Source organism: Schistocerca piceifrons, chromosome 2, assembly GCF_021461385.2.
Source record: "Schistocerca piceifrons isolate TAMUIC-IGC-003096 chromosome 2, iqSchPice1.1, whole genome shotgun sequence".
In the NCBI taxonomy this organism is placed as follows: Eukaryota; Metazoa; Arthropoda; class Insecta; order Orthoptera; family Acrididae; genus Schistocerca; species Schistocerca piceifrons.
In genome coordinates this window covers 614,068,733-614,086,571 of record NC_060139.1, presented here as the reverse complement: position 1 = coordinate 614,086,571, position 17,839 = coordinate 614,068,733, and the positions used below count along the sequence as shown (strand labels likewise).

General features: G+C 44.9%; 1 protein-coding gene across 1 annotated transcript in view; it reads left to right on the top strand.

Annotated features, from left to right (window-relative positions):
* The window catches only part of LOC124775663 (transcription factor Sox-3-like), a 62,828-nt gene that overhangs the window by 15,558 nt on the left and 29,431 nt on the right, over positions 1 to 17,839 (top strand). The window contains exons 2-3 of the mRNA XM_047250490.1: positions 16,758 to 16,908; positions 17,133 to 17,328. Coding sequence (XP_047106446.1) covers positions 16,758 to 16,908; positions 17,133 to 17,328 — 347 coding nt within the window. The remainder of the gene's footprint in view (positions 1 to 16,757; positions 16,909 to 17,132; positions 17,329 to 17,839) is intronic.

Sequence of the window (17,839 nt, the reverse complement as noted above, 5' to 3'; positions counted from 1 at the left end):
CGTGAGTGGAACTGGGTTGGAGGGATCAGATAGTGGTACCGAAAGTACCCTCCGCTACATACTATTAGGTGGCTTGCGGAGTATTATGTAGAATTAGGAAAAAATGTTCAAATGTGTGTGAAATCGTATGGGACTTAACTGCTAAGGTCATCAGTCCCTAACCTTACACACTACTTAACCTAAATTATCCTAAGGACAAACACACACACCCATGCCCGAGGGAGGACTCGAACAACCGCTGGGACCAGCGGCACACCCCATGACTGCAGCTCCCCTAGACCGCTCGGGTAATCCCGCGCATGAATAGGAATTCGTAAGATTTTTATCATAAATATTATCATACTAACCCTGAAAACGAAACAAAAGCGAGTCCACTTTCACATCTTGCTCGCTCCTGTCACTATCGGATAGCTGCACTGTATAAAACGATTGCTTAATTACACTGGCAGATGGCAGCACTGTAAAATCAAAGAAGTTGGATACCACAGTTTCGTACTGCCACCAATAGATTGCTTCACAGTTAAAAGCGATCGAAAATTGATTGTTTTGAATATCTAACACGTTGAAAAAAATCTAAAATATCCGAAAAATACATCATCAGTGCAAAATGGGCGATGTTGATCTATTTGAGATTAATACATTAAGAGGCTGTAGGTCTCAAATCAATTAGTGTGTTGTCACAATTGTGCAAGAAGACATATGAGGGAGTATGTAGTCAAGTGACCTTGAAAAGTAGCTGAAACTAGGTAGTCAAAAGTGTAGCGATACCTTTTCTTATCTCTATGAAACATATCGACTTAATAATGATATATATTAGAAATGAATTGACACAGTACATAGTGACAGTCTTCTTCTCCATCCTCACAGATTACTGCTGCTGGGGGCGCCCCATTCTGGACAGCAAATGATGATGTGTATGCAACCACATTATTATAAAAAATGCCCAAGGGCTGAGGAGCAGAACTTGCATGTCATTGGCTGCAGCGGAGCAGGGGTGGGCACTTTGGGCAGGGGTGCTTCATGCAAAATTTTCAGAAGTGCAGAAGGGGATTCAGGGGTCTTCCCCCCTCCCCTTGAACTTGGAAAGTGCAGTTGCTCCTGGTATGGCCTAGGAAATAAGGAACTGCTGATGCTGCTGTGAGTGAAATATGACACGTGCAATTGTCTCAGCTGTAATATGCTACAACAGATGCGAAAGTGCTGATACTGTTACCAGCATTTTTTCGCCCAGACAGTGCCCTCCTACTACTGGTATGTTTCTGAAGCGACGGGAACTAGTTATTAGCAGGTGTGTCAGTGGCGGCTGGGCGATGAGATAGTTTACTGATGGACAGCTTCACTGTGTGTACTGGAACGGAAGCTTCAGCGATGTGACCTTGTTCAGAATGACAGCGTTCCTTACACTCAGGATGTCATAGAAAGGCAAGAAATCTAGCACGATGATAGTGGGGGTCACGTCTGTGACGATAAGTCAGCACTCGAGTGATATTCAGAAATGGATGTTCAAATTTAAAGTGTTGATCCCATTTGTAGCTGCTATGTAGTAATCTCTGCACGGCTGCGGCTGCGACAGCAGGCTCCTGGGAAAGAAGTTTTGCATGAGACAGACTGTAAAACTACAGAAAGGAAACTATTCCTATGTTGCTCTCATTCCTTGAGATCTGATAAAACTGATCCCGTTCCATAGGAAGGTGGAATGCTTTTATTTTCCGTGGCCGAAGTCAGCGTTGTCCACCCAATATTTTTCGTGGGTGAGCAGTTTTATCATTTCCACTCTGAAGATCTTTTTTCGTGTGGGATTGTACAAATCATTATCTGTGGTTCTCTGCGGAGGAGTGTCGTCTTTCCTCTTTCATGTGGCCTTTGCTATAGGTCTGAATGATCTTCAATTTCGAGACGCAAATACGAAGGCAGTTCAAAGAATCACGTCTTGTGAAAAGATAGCTGTGACCCAGCAGTACCTTCTCCATCAGTAACCACAGGCCGTCACTACAAACTTTATGTCCTTCCAACAGTAAAATGCCAGTTCTTTGACGGTCTCCCTATAAAGCAGAAAAACGTTTCACTGAAGATGCACGTCAGCTCTTCACGTAAGATCATCTCAGAACAACCCTGCAGCTGTTTTTGAAATATCAGAAGGTGGTGGTAGTGGCAGCGTTACCGCCTGAAACATTTTTTCCCTGCCGATCTCAGCACCTTACGTTTGTACGGAACACATTCTTGGTTATTTTGATTAGGAAACCAGCCTCGCAGATTTCTTTCACCAGTACACGACTACTGTCTTACAATACGAATAGATGTGTCTGTAAATAGTGAAATTCAGTCAGGTAGGAAAACCGGAAAGGGCTGGAACAGTGGGGATTTTACGCACTTCATTCATTTGGAGGATGCAAATTTATTTTACGCAATTTCAGTCGCGCGGCGGCCAATTTAGCTTTTTTAATTAATTAAAAGTCTGAGCAATGGGACTCTCATTGAAAGTTTAATGCCAATTTAAATATACACAGCAAAAGACGTTTTGCGTGACCTCGGTTCTTAGAGTTCCAGAACCTCTACAGAAAATTGGAATAGAGATCAACATAAACATCATTTCCAACCTTTTTATTGTTCATGAAAAACACACAGTGCATGTTGTACCACAATACAGAGAGACCTTCAGAGCTGGTGATCCAGGTTGCTGTACTCACTGGTACCTCTAATACCTTTTGTATTAATGCATGCCTGTATTCGTTCTAGCATACTACCCACAAGTTCATCAAGGCACCGTATGTCCTGATTGTCCCACTGCTCAACGGCGATTCGGTGTAGATCCCTCAGAGTGGTTGGTGGGTCACGTCGTCCATAAATAGCCCTTTTCAATATATCCCAGGCATGTTAGATAGGGTTCATCTCTGGAGAACATGCTGGCCACTCTAGTCCAATATGCTGGCGATATGTTTGCACTATCGGTCAGAGGATGGCATCCACGTATCGTACAGCCGTTAACGCGCCTTCCATGAGCACCAGCACCGTACTTCCACCCCAAAACAGCAGGGAACCTCCACATTCCTGCACTCGCTGGACAGTGTGTCTAAGGCGTTCAGCCTGACCGGGTTGCCTCCAAACACGATTCCGACGATTGTCTGGTTGAAGGCATATGCTACACTCATCGGTGAAAAGAACCTGATGACAAATCTGAGCGGTCCATTCGGCATGTTGTTGGGCCCATCTGTACGGCACTGCATGGTGTCGTGGTGCAAAGGTGGACCTCGCCATGAACATCGGGAGTGAAGTTGCGCATCATGCAGCCTATCGCGCACAGTTTGAGTCGTAACACGACGTCCTGTGGCTGCGCGAAAAGCATTATTCAACATGGTGGCGTTGCTGTCAGGGTTCCCCCAATCCATAATCCGTAAGTAGCGGTCATCCACTACCGTAGTAGTCCTTGGGCGGCCTGGGCGAGGCATGTCATCGACAGTTCCTGTCTCTCTGAATCTCCTCCATGTTCGAACAACACTCCTAGATGCCTGGACATTTCCCTTGTCGAGAGCCCTTCGTGGCACAAAGTAACAATGTGGACTGTGGTATTGACCGTCTACGCATGGTTGAACTACAGACAATGGAACTGATCGGCTGTCGGACCCCCCCCCCCCCCCCCCGTCTAATAGGCGCTGCTAATTCATCGTTGTTTACATCTTTGGGCGGGTTTAGCGACATATCTGAACAGTCAAATGCTCAAATGTGTGAATTCCTAAGGGACCAAACAGCTGAGGTCATCGGTCCCTAGACTTACACACAACTTAAAGTTACTTAAACTAACTTATACTAAGAACAACACACACACCCATGCCCGAGGGAGGATTCGAACTTTCGGCGGGAGGGGCCGCGCAGTCCGTGACATGGTGCCTCAAACCGCGCGGCCACTGAACAGTCAAAGGACCGTGTCTGTGACACAATATCCATAGTCAACGTCTGCCTCCAGGAGTTCTGGGAACCGGGATGATGCAAAACTTTGTTTTGATGTGTATGATTGACAGAGGATTTCAAGTTAACTTTAATCCAAGATGACTTAATATTCTTTAAGGCAAGGCCCGCCCTATATAAGACACCTAATGAAATAAGGGTAAAGTCGTAATAAAGGCAAACGTAAATCTAAACAGCAATACCAGAACAGATCAGAAGGGCCTTAATTACCAAATGGTTTAAACTTGACTGTTTAGGAAAAAAAAAAAACATAAAACCGTACATAAAACAAGCAAAAACAGGTTATACCAATATCTAGGCAAGATAATTTTAAAACAAGGAACAAACATCAATTGATGATTTAACACAATTTCCAATAACAGAAGAATAATTAATTAAGTTACAACAGATTAAGATATATGCTGGAATCCCAATGCACATCAAAATTTGCTTAAGGGGCTCCGGAAAGGCTCAAAATCATGAAACGTTCAATTTTTACTTTTTTGCGTTTTCTGAATTTGCAGACTATTACCTTTTAATAGATATATAATTTATTCAATTCTGAAGACTACAACTATTTTTAAATTTTTTTTGAAATGTGTTCTACATGGGCGTGACCCACTGTGGCGCTGTTAAACTGCTGTCAAATGGTGTTATTATTAACGTCCGTGTTCATCAGGTACATTTTAGTGATGTGAGATAAAGTATGTGTTGTGGCTAACCTGTGATGGTTCAATATATATCGCTGGTGTGATTGTCGATTGTTTCATGTTTATTTACTCTGTCGTTATCTCGAAAATATTCGTAATTAATTCTGTTTCTTGTGTCTCTGTTTTGTTGAAGTATAATAATGAGTTAAAGTAAAGTTATTAGAAATCCTCTGAAGGCTTTTAAGAAAAGGAGAAATGTTGGAAAGCCAAAGGTATGTGTTATTACTGTAAACAATAAAGACGATAACCAAGTGAGTGAACCTAACCTCTCAAGTACACCTGCCCATAGCAGTCAAAGTGGGAAAGAAAATACTTCACAGAAGAAGCTTGGTTCAATGAGTGAAAACTATGAATGTTTTATGGGCGAATCGGATGTGAGTGAAATATTTGATATGTCGGTTATCAAAGGAATTTTTTCAAACTGTGTAAGATGTATTCATTGTAGTGAAGTTGGTCTGGAACTCTCCATAATAAAGCACGTAGGACTTGCTAGTGAAATACAACTGAAATGTGATAAGTGTTCATACATGACCACCTTTTGGAATAGTGTTGCAGTAACTGCAACTGAAGAAAATGGTAGCAAAATCTACGAACACAACAACGAGCGATGCTTGCTTTAGACAAGGAACGCCTTCGGGCTGCAGACAGGGCTGTAAAGAGTCTAGAAATACAAGCAAGAGTAAACAGGAGGAGGAACAAGAGGAAGCTGGAGGAGGAGTTTGCAGAGGATGAAGATAATCCATCCTATGGACCTGGAATGCACTAAAAAGTTAATCCAATCTTTGTCGCTCGATTCTCAAAACTTTTATTTTCTCATACTAATTACATGTTTTCTAAGGATCTTCCAAACATATTTGTTTCAAACTTTCAGCAAATGTTACACAGTACCTTCTGCATAATTTAACACAGCCTTTTTCCAAAAAACTGTATATTTTTGAATATATAAAAAAATTGCAAGAAAATGTTGTGAATTTTCATTACAATTGAAAAAAAATCATCTTTAATAACTGAACTAAAATTTTGTAAAATCCCTGTGTTAAGTTGTAGCCCATATTCCAATAAATAATCTGTAAAAAGTTCAACTTCCTACCTCAAATACTTTGTGAGGAAAGATGTAATTTAAAGCGTTATTTTAACATTGCAAGTATAGGGCGTTCCGGAGCCCCTTAAGATGAAGGCCACAAGCTAACGGATACGAATTCAGAATTATTCTAAATATAAACGTAACTTGAACAGGAACATTAAGCAGTGCGGCTGCGGTAGGAGGAAACTACACGAAAGACAGACAGCGGAGAGATCTGCCGAGTGTACGCACTCCAAATGACGTAAACAGCCTGCGAAGTAAGCCGACGGGGCGTAAGTGGGGGCCGATCCTGGACAACTCGTACCAGCAATGGAGCACAAAAGATTATTGAAGACAGTTTACTGCAGCACAAATAATTTTAATTAGATAACATTCCAGCACACAGCGATGGAGCAAATAAATAACTCTTAGGGTAGAAATAATTGATCTGAGCTGTTACTCAAAACCATGACAACTTAATTGCCCTTTTAATAAGTTAACCAAAAGGTTTAAGAAACCAGCTACAAACATTAAAAAAAACAATTTCATAGGAAAAATAGGAATATCAGGATTTTTTTTCTTTTTAGGAAACCATTTAAACAGCCACAAGGACACTCGCATGACATTCAAAGCGTCCGTACACGCATTAATCCATAACAGTTCGGAGAGAATAAATGCGTCCTGAAATAGACTAAAATTTATCTGAGCTATTAAATGGGACAGACGCACTATATAATTTCTTAGACAGCATAGACCTTTAGCATTAGCTTCAAGGAAATCAGAACAACAAAAGCAAATTACAAATAGGCCAATAAAATATCAAAACCAACACACATTATGACGTGAACAATTAAACATCCGTGGTAACTCGTAATGTTAAACATTTCACTGCGCCTCCAATTGAAAGTTGCATGATCAATCATTCACTTTAGAAATCAGAAGAATTAATGGGAAGCAGACAAGGTCAGGTAACACATACACTAATGCACACCGCCAACCTTACAAGTAAGCTTTCTTCTGGTTACGGCACTTTACACCCTGCTAAAGGTTCACAAGCACCATGGATATGCATAAGTTTAACACATAGAACAAATCATAATAAGGCATCAGCCAATGAATCAGCCTGAAATGTCTACCAGATCTTGGAATCACATTGCCCTTCCAATACCATGGACACACAGACGTACGTACCCAACAATCAGAAGGAAGAGAGACCAAAATGACAGTGAACACTGCCCTGACAGCTCGGCACCCTTCTGATAAATCACAGCACCAGCCACGTCGGTGCTCAATAACCTACACTGGGTATCATGACCCCAGTACTGGTCGCCGGCCAACAGCTAACACGACGGCGTAGAGGCCCCACGGAAAGCCCGTTACAGCTTCGTTCCTCAGCTCACACTGCCCACTAAACAGACCACCACTGCCTCAGCAGCCACAGCATAGGGCCCTGCGATCCAACAGCAACGTGTTAGTCAAAGATCATAAAAACAGTGATATCGATAGATAGCGAGAAAGCCGCCACAGCTCAACCTCCCCTCCTATGTCACACCCTATTGTGCTTTAGAGCTAAAACTCACTACTTTCCTTAACCTGGCTAACATTTACCGTAAATAAAGTTATGCACTAGCAAATTGACTGGGCTCAGCAACTGAAGAACCTAACCAGGGCCCACGAAGAGGGGACACAACTTACGAGAAGGTTCTAGGTGTCGTCCTCGGCCCATGGCGAAGTTACGTATAAACACATTATCACCAACTTTAATCTTACAGGAATGACTGCCACGGTTATACATAAGACGCTGTCTGCGATGGGCTAAGCCAATGCCTTGCTCCAGTTAGTTTCTATAACGCCCGATTCGATCTTGTCGGGCAAAATTTCATCAAGAGACCATAACTTGGCCAAGAGCAAATTAACAAGATAAAACTACATCAACGAAGTTGGGCGGCTTTAATAGCTACATGCTGAGCGGTATTAAACGTAAAATTAAGCCACGGAATGGAACTGTCCCACTTCTTCTGGGTCTCAGTCCACTTCTACTGGGCATGAAAGATGATAAGCGCCGATTTAAGGTTCCTATTAACCCTCTCGGCAAAAGATCCCTGGGGATAATAAGGGCTAGTTTTAACATGCTGAATGCCATTTTGGAAACAAAATCTTCTGAACACCTTAGAGACAAACGCGGGAGCACTATCGCTAACCAAGCTCGTAGGTGGATCGAAGACAGAAAATATCTTAGATAGATATTCAAAAAGATTTCGGGCTTGCAGCCGGTCGTCGTTAGCTTCCATCCACGATATTTTGACTGGATAACTGCCAGCCATACTCAGGTGAGCCATCGAAGACTGACGAAGACGCCCTCCGTTCCGTAATATATAGCGTGCAGCGAGTATTCCGCGCATGCGTCAAAATCATATGGAGAGACGGACCACACCGCCCGCCAGCAGCGCCCTCGCTGGGGAACTGCAGAACTCAGCTGTCTTCGGCGTTGTCAATTGCCGCGGCCATCGGAGTACTCTGACGTCTTCGTCTGGAGCAGATCTTAGAGATGACGGGGTTCCACGCATTATCTAGCTGGTAGCCATTGTCACGGTTGATAAGATTGTCTGTCATGCGAATTTCTTTGTGTGGCCAAAATTGTTGTCTTGTCATACTCCATTGAGTGTCCAGTGGAAATGCAGTGCTCAGCAACTGCAGACTTTCTAGGTTGCAAAAGGCGAGTACGGCGCCGATGTTCAGTGCAACGTTCTTCTACTGTTCGCAATGTTTGTCCTATATATGACATGCCACACTGACAAGGTATTTTATAAATTCCCGCCTTCCGCAATACCCGATCGTCTTTCACTGATCCCAGCAGGTCGGAAATCTTCGATGGTGGACGGAAAATTACTTTCACTTGTCAGTGTGGCATGTCATATATAGGACAAACATTGCGAACAGTAGAAGAACGTTGCATCAATATCGCGGCCCGGGTGGAAAGCCCGAATGGAAAACGATTAATCTCGTAAAGATTCCAATTGGGACATACGGTGGTTACATGTTTGCAGTCGTTAGTTAAGGATGCCTGATAATAAGCTTGGTTCCGATCTAAAAGAGTACAATAATGCGCCCTCGAAACCAAGTAAAGCAAGTGTGTAGATCCGTAAAGGAACAGACTCTAAGATGAACTTTTCATCGAGAAGCCTATAACCGACAACAACACTATAATCGCCACCAGACTGTTGGGAACCCAAAAGACAGGGAAGACATAAGGGGAGGTGGACGCCCTAGTAATTCCTTCACGAAACATACCATTGATTATCCCCCTAAGGGCTTTCACCTTGGGAGGAGATAATCTATAAGGAGCTTGCCTAAGAGGTACATCATATTTCAAACGGATCTTATACTCAGTTCTACTAGTAACGCCAAACCCTTCAGTTAGAACGTTGGGGAAAACCTGAAGGACCTACAACAACTTCCTACATTGGTCGACGTCTAAATAAACAAGATGGAAACCATGACCTTTCTCGTGCCCCATATAACAAGGAAACGCTTCTGACAAGGGTAAAGAGCAATACGTACACTATGAAAAAACTTTAAATAAAACATGTTGCCCCCGTAACCAAGAACAAGTCCAGTATGGCGTATAAAATCGCACCCAAGAGTAAATTAATAGTGAGACCATCATTTTATCCCCGTGATCAAGAAGAAATCCAGTAAGGCGTATAAAATCACAACCCAAAAGTAAACTATCAATTACTAACAGATTAAAGGGCCATGAAAACTTCAGGATATCTAGTTTTCCCCACACTTCACCCATCAGAGACAACATTTGCCAACTGACGCACGACATTCCTGATCAGAAGCACGCAAGAAAGGCAGCTTGCAAACGGCACGAAACTCAAGAAAGCATTGATAATCGAGCAAGAAAAATGTCCTACCAGAGTCAAGAAGAACACAAACAGGCTCCTGATTAAACTGCACACAAACATAAGGAAGCACTGTTCAGGTGTTTTGGGGGCGTTGCCCAAGTCCATTTTCTTTTGGCGTCAGTTTCTTGGACGTGGACGCCGCTTGACCGTGCAGTCTCGCACCAAATTCCCTGAATTACCACATCGATAACAGTTCCTCATTTCAGGTTGGACATACGGAACTCTTTCCGAACTCTCAAGATTCTTCCGGCAAACACTAGGACAGGCGTTTCCGGTTTTGTGGCGGCATTCATCGTCCAACCGCATTTCTTCAATAGAGACAAGCAAATGATGAAGTTCACCCAGGGAAATGGGTTTAGTGGAAAAGGTAAACCGCGAACGGTCTTCCGGTTTCATCCCCAAGAACATTACGAACAACGTCTAACTCTGTGACCGAAAGCTCTAAATCACGGCGGTGCGAACCCTCTCAATATAATCAGCTAAATTCTCATCAACAGATTGCGTACGGCAAAAATATTTATTCTCAAATTCTCTTTTAATTCGAGGGGCTATTTCAAGCTGTATTATTCTTTTCCTGAGTGCACTTAATGAAGCGCGATTTGCAAGTACTTCGGAAAAAATCCTAGTTAACAACCTCCGAGTTAATGGATATAACTCCATAATATTTTGTTTTGAAACGCCTAATGCGTTCGCATGATGTTCAAATCGGACTGTAAACCACAAAAAACTCTGTGGCTAAGTTGCACTACCGAAGATCAATGACCCGTCTCAATAGCTGAGCCAGAGGATTCGGTAATTTAGCATACTCTTTACCAACAGACCCACTTGTTGGTAATTCCGCGACATGAAAGGTATTCCGCAAAACCTGTCTAGCAATTCCACCCTGTTCCTCAATAGCATTTGTTGTAACTGCGACCAGGACGGTCGCGGGGTAGCAATGACGGAAAGCGCGGCGGGGCCCGCGGAGAGGCCCGCGAACAACAACACAAAGGGAGAGGACGGACACGACCAACGAAGGACAGAACGAATACAACACGATCGAACAACGGAGTCACCAGGAAACAAACACGTCCACTCGTACACAGAACAAGGAAGAAAGCTGTCTTGCGCGAAGCGAGGTGTGAACCGACGTACGCGACATTGGACTCGCTGGCTGAGCGGGAGCCAGACGCTCAATTACGCTATCGGTGGCGCCGCTGTTGGCCGCTGGAACCACGTGTTCCACTGTGGCGCCTTCACACTGAAAGCAGGCCAGGAGGCGCGCGCCGCCACAGCTTACGGCGCGATGGTGCAGAGACCTCTATCGGTCTTCGACGTCCATGACGTCTGGCGCGGATTAAAATTCCGCGGCGCGCGGTACCAGAGTACTTCTTCCCTCCTCTAATCCAAGAAGACGACCCTTAACTTGCGAATCTCTAATTTGGCTAAGCATTTGTTCCACGGAACTACAGTGTCGGCTGTTGGAATTGCTCCAAATCAAGACACTCGGTTTCTCCAATGTGCAGATTGCGCTTGCAGCCAACACCACTGTCTACAGGTAGGTTAACTGTCATTAAGAAAGGCAATATTTTGAGACAATTCTAAAAGGGCTGAAGAGTAAAATATAATAGCCTGCCCACTTCACCAATTATGTATGGAGCGATGTTCACCGGGTGTTCAATAGCAAGACGTAAGCGAGCTGCTAATTCATTTACATACATTCCCATCGTTTACCGGGCTACATATTTTTAACTCATATTCGAGTTGCTCGCTTAGGCAACACTATCAAGAAACACGGCCAGCTAGGTTTTCGACAGGTAGAGTGATGCCGCAGCGATGTTACTACTGTAGCTGTTACTTCCTTATGTACGGTGATTCAAAGGTTGCGAACAGATTGAAGAGGCCGATTTGGAATAGAAACTTAGGGTCTTGGAAGTAGCTCTTAGACAGTGAAAGCTTTAAAAATTTAGTAACAACAAGAACAATCAATGCACACATGCCCTAAGTTCCCCAAAGACAGTGTACTGTTTACTTTGTTGTACGGTACAATAAGTATTAAATACGGCGACCACCACATTGAGTACAGGCATAAAATCTTCTTAGTAAGTTTTGGCTCACTAGACATTGCACGGACCTCATCAGATGCTGCGGCTATCATGGCGAGATATAAGTACATGTGAGACGTTGTGTCACGTACACGAGGTTTTTATATGACCCCACAAAGAAAAAGAAAACCAAGACGCGTCAGATCAGGGGAGCGAGGTGGATGTTCTATTGGCCCTCCCCTTCCGATACCACATCTGTGATATGTGGTACTGAATAAGACAGGAGCCGGCCGGGGTGGCCGAGTGGTTCTACTCGCTTCAGTCTGGAACCGCGCGACCGCTACGGTCGCAGGTTCGAATCCTGCCTCGGCCATGGATGTGTGTGATGTCCTTAGGTTAGTTATGTTTAAGTAGTTCTAAGTTCTAGGCGACTGATGACCTCAGATGTTAAGTCCCATAGTGCTCAGAGCCATCTCAACCATTTGAATAAGACACGAACATCCACAGCAAGGTGTGTAGGTGCTCCGCCCAGTTGCATTCGCATCTGACAACGCATGTTAAGTGGTACATCCTCTAACAGTTCTGGAAGAACTTGTTAGATGAAGGCCATGTATCTCAGTTTCGCTGACTCGATTTCTCTGGCTCAGGATTACTGTTCCAAAATTGTGGTATTTCGACTCTTTTACCACCTCCTGCAGTTTGTCCGCAACCTTTTGAATCTACCTGGTATTTAGGATTTTGAAGCCTATTACAGTGCAAATAGCAGGTGACTTTGCTAAGCAGCGAATAACTGGGGTCCCAATGTTTTAGAGGTTGAGATTTCAATTTTTCTCATTTTTTGTGAATAAAGTTTTCGGGTGAAACACATGAATGACAGTAGGAGTTGCTGGTTCATATGCTAGTTTTGGAAGTATAGGAGCATTGGAAGACAGGAATGTTAGACAGCATGGAAAATATTTGGAGAATACTGCTGTGATCTGTAAGTTACTCAGACTGTACCTCAACTGAGCCTTTGTAGAACACCGCAATCGACCTATTCACTGTGCGAAGTTTCTGCTGCGCAGTCTTCAACAGCTGTTGGAAGTACTCCAGATACAATGGCCCCAGCGAGTTGTAGATGCCTCTTGAAACCTGACAATCAGAGTCATACGTCATTCGTGTGGATGTTGTTTGCGTTGTAATTGTGGCCACTGTGAGAAGAAAGATATGTTTTCACTAAGCTGTTTACATCTCCCTAAACTGTCCCTATCTGTTTCCCGCGTTTATTCCCTGTCTCTCTGTAACTCTCCTTCTTTGTACGTCATCCGCCATTCTGTCTCTTCATCTCATTCTCGCATTTCCCTCTTACTCTATTTGCCACCTCTACCCCTTGGCCTCTCTCTCTCTCTCCCTCTCTTTCTCTCTCTCTCTCTCTCTCTCTCTCTCTCTCTCTCTCTCTGGACGAGCGAGTTAAGCCATCCTCACGCGTTACGAGGCAGCTGACATAGATGTGGACACAGACGGGACATCCGACGTCACGACAGACAGCGCCATCAGCACACGGAACATGCCGGTTAACGTGATTTGCGCTCTCAATGCTCTCCAGCGGCCGTTGTCGGCTTCATTTCGCTCGCAAAATGGACTCACGTAAAACAACTGCGTTAACACTGCTGGTGATTGTTGAAGAAGAGCAGAGAAAATCTCGGAGAAGATTCTGAACTCGTCGACTGCTTGAGCAGCGAACTGCTGATATAAGAGCACTGCGTAATGCTGCTCAACGATCTGAGATACACACTAATAAAAGTCATTCGCCAACTTTCATCCTATATTCGGCTTTAAAATGAATATAGTTAAGGTATAGTGTCTAAAGTCAGTCTGCGCATGCATAATATCTATATTCCCGAAGCTGAATTGAGTATCAACTCTGAAATAATGTACTTCATCACATAGATTTCAAGATCAACACTCTTTTCGTAATTTCATTCGCATGTAAGAGGAGAGTTTTTCGAACCTGCTCACCATCATTAAAAAACCGGCAAGATACAAATATGAGCCAGTCGTACCAGAGGTAGGTATATACGAGGTAGGTATATACGAGGTCTGTTCGGAAAGTAAGATCCGATCGGTAGCTAAATGAAAACCACAGTGAAATTCTAAATTTTTTTACTCACAACAGTTAGCCACACCTTCCAGCTACCTCTCTAAATAGTCGCCTCCCCGACTTAAGACACTTGTTGTAGCGTTGTACAAACTTTCCAGTACCCTCGACACAGAAAGCAGTCGCCTGCGCTTTCCGCCTATTCTCTACGTTGGTCTGCCTTTCGTTGCCGCGCGGGATTAGCCGAGTAGTCTGGATTGTGAGTGATGAAACACCTCCCATCGAAAACATTGTGGGAGCGTCCTCATTTCCCCTGCAGAATGCGACTGAAAATTCTCTTGAAAAGAGAAACGCATGACATTTATGTTATGTGGGCTGCATAGCTTCAGGCTAAATCTCTCACCAGATCCACTCACTTGGCGGAAGACATTGTTGTTTTAGGCACTTCTATGTGATCACTTTCCGCTCTGAACTGAAAAGAGCGATAGGCACACTAAAGACTCAGAGCTAAGTTCCATCGGATTTTGACAGTAGTTTCCATTCCGCGCCTAATCCGATCTTACTATCCGAATACGCCTCGTATATACTTTACAGAAAGGCTCATAACAGCAAAAACTTCCAGTGCATAACATGTGTTTACTTTCGGAAATGAATGCCAGTCAAGTTAAGATTTCTGTCTACTGGAGAAACATTCTAGTCGTTGGTCTTTGCACCAAGAAGTTCAGTGGATACATTGTTTATAACAAATAATATCGACTTTCGACATATCGTAATACTTGTATTAAATGAATACGAAAGACAGGATCTTTCAGAAATCAAAAGGTGAAAATGAAAAAGTAGTTGGGAGAAGGTGGACCCTAACGTGCTAGTCACCTTATAGCACCAGAACTCACGAAGCTATCAACTGCGCTACGGCTTCGACACTGTAACCACGACTCAGCAAATGGCATACATACTACGTAAATGCTGTATCTGCGATTGTCATTATTTGATATTTAATATGTAGACTGTACCTAGCAAGACTCCTTTTTGATAGATCATCATTTTGCCACAGAATTGAAGTGGTATCCTTTCGTAGCACACAAGGTATAACACTAAAAACATCAACTACAGGAAGCCCTTACCTTTCCAGTAGTGCTAATGCTTTGAAACAGCTTATGTTCGTACCGCTCACTCTGTGAGACAGAAAACACGCCGAATACTATGTTTAAAGCCAGACAATAAGGCTTGTAACCTAAAACGATGAAGCATCTCGCGGCCGCGTTCCTCCCCAATAGACGAAAACCTGACTTGGCAGATTCTTCATTTCACGCTCCGCGGTGTAGTAGAACATGTAAGTCCATCGAGGCTCACGAGAAAGACAGACCGTGGCGCGAACGTCACAGCACGTGACACTACAGGTCTTACGAGTGCCAGCAATTGTCTCTGGCGGGGAACAAGGAATCGTTCCAGACGAGTTTAATAACTGTTGACTGCTCGTTTAAAAGCGTGTAGGTTCTTGACAGCACATGATAAATTTAAGATTTTTAATGGGTATCTTTTCAAACCTTCCAGGGCAGCCGAGAGCGCTAATGCGCTGCTGGACTAGGGTATGCGTGCCGGCCCCCGATCGAATCTGCCCAGTGGATTAACGACGAGGACCGGTCTGCCGGCCAGCCTGCGTGTGATTTTTAGGGGGTTTTACACGTACCCCTAGGCCAGTACCGGGCTGTTCCCCACGTTCCGCCTCAGTTACACGACTCACACACCTCTGCAGTCGTTCGCACAATTTCTTGGCTTCCACTGGATTCAAACAGCTGGGGTACACTACTTACGTCCCAGGGGGTTCGGGGTGGCGGTAGGAAGGGCATCCGGCCACCCTCTGTATCTAATATTGCCAAATCCATAACAACAAGGCCGACCCCACGTGACGCGGGTCAAGGCCCAAGGAAAGGGAAGGAAAGAAAGTTACAAAGTGATTTCCCGTGGGCCCTCCATGGAGCCGAGCGTTCCGAATGTGGCGGACAAGCCCACTAGTACGACGTCGCAAGTTCGTTGCACGGCCCGTATATCTCGCTGCCCCCAATTGCACGCTTTGACGTCACCAGCTCCTCGTCCAAGTGCAGTTTCACGTCCCGTGCGAGGGCGGCTTTAGACTTGTGATTAAGTCGTAGAACACATACCGGGGGGAGTGAAGTTTTTTCCTCCCTGCGATCATTTTCTGTAGGTCTCTCACCGATCCCCATAAACAGTATTGAAATTACTGTGAGGGTATCTTCTTCAAGGTACTCGTCACAATCCAATTGACACAGCGTTTTATCTCTAAAGCCCCCTAAGCATCTTCCGTCTTCTTCCAACTGACATCCAGCACTATGACTCTAATTTGGAATATACAATATCGAGACACTGCTGAAGAAGAAAGGAAGACTGAGTTAACGTCCCGTCGACATCGATGTCAATAGAGACGGAGCACAAGCTCGGATTATGTCAAGGATGGGGAAGGAAATCAGCGTGCATTTTCAGAGAAGCCATCCCGGCATTTGCCTTGAGCGATCCAGGGAAATCGCGGGAAATCTAAATCCGGATGGTCGGACGCGAGTTTGAACCGCCGCCCTTCCGACTGCGAGTACAGAGTGCTAACCACTGTGACATCTCGCTCCATGAGATACTGCAGACTAACCTTATTTTGTTTTCATCTTACAGCTTCACTTTCTTTCGCAATAATAATAATTATCGTTACTGTTTAGGGCAAACTGATTTGGGATAAAGGTGACAAGTCCTGTTGGACAGGACAACGGAAACGTAATGCAGCGACAATGGCGGCGGAAGGCGAGCAGGGTCGAGGGCGGGATGCGGGGGCGGGGGTCCGGCGCCGGTGGCGCCGCTCGCGGTAATAACGTGAATGATGGCCGCGTGCGGGCAAGATAATGCGCTAATTGTATAAAACACGCTGCCGGCTGCGGCGACATTCATTTGTTGGCGCCCCTGGGCGCGCCGCGCCGGTCGGGCAGATAACAATTCCATAAGCCCGCCGCCACGGGCGCTCCAAAGCGGATTAGCCCTGCCCCCAGCAGGAGGGAAAAGGGCGGGGGCAGCCGCGCAGATTTAAACGCTCATGCTAATTGGATAGCGCGCCTGGCGCCGGGCCGCCCGCGCTCGCCCGGGACTCCTCCGGAGACGGCGCTGCGTGCGGCCTTTCTTTGTACGCCTCTGGAACTACGTGGCGCAGATAGCGGGATTACAGCGCCAGCGGCCACCCGTAAACCTGGCCGCCTCCTCGTGAGGCGGGCGGCAGGAGTTGACGCCTAGTTCGACTGCAGGCTGTAAGTCGCCCAGGAGGTCCGCCGCGTCTTCACTCACAGTTAACGCTTCTGTAATCGCGCCGTCTCAACCTCACACAACTCTCGCTGTTTTCGCTTCCCTTAGCCGACTTCGAGAACGATGGTGAAACCTTACTTAAGCCTGAGCTGTGCATCAAGATAATAAGTTTCCACAACATCGAGCAAGAGCTTCTCGTTGGCTTAGCAAAATCAACGACCAACATAAACAAGCGCAAGTTGTGGTGGAAGATGAAGCAGCTGGCTCGAATCCCAGTGGTCGAAGAGTTGTTATTACTGAAATGGTACGATATTTTAGCGAAGATTTTCCTTGGTAATATGTTCTCTGTTCTCTTCACGGATTACATTAAGATAAAACTGTTTCGCTGTACAGATACGTAGGCCTACCTGCAACCGAATATAAATTTATAAATTTATTTACGGAGCTTCATTTTATTCAAGTAATAACTAAAAGCTTGTGACTACTGCTCATGATGCTGGTAAAAAAATCCAGATGTTCTCTTTTTGGCCAGCACATTAATGACAGCAATGAACAGCAGAAATTTGTGTGAAATGGTTAAAATGGCTCTGAGCAGTATGGAACATCTGAGGTCATCAGTCCCCTAGAACTTAGAACTACTTATGGTAAACCTAACTAACCTGAGGACATCACACACATCCATGCCCGAGGCAGGACTCGAACGCCAGCCGGTGTGGCCGTGCGGTTCTAGGCGCTTCAGTCTGGAACCGCGTGACCGCTACGGTCGCAGGTTCGAATCATGCCTCGGGCATGGATGTGTGTGATTTCCTTAGGTT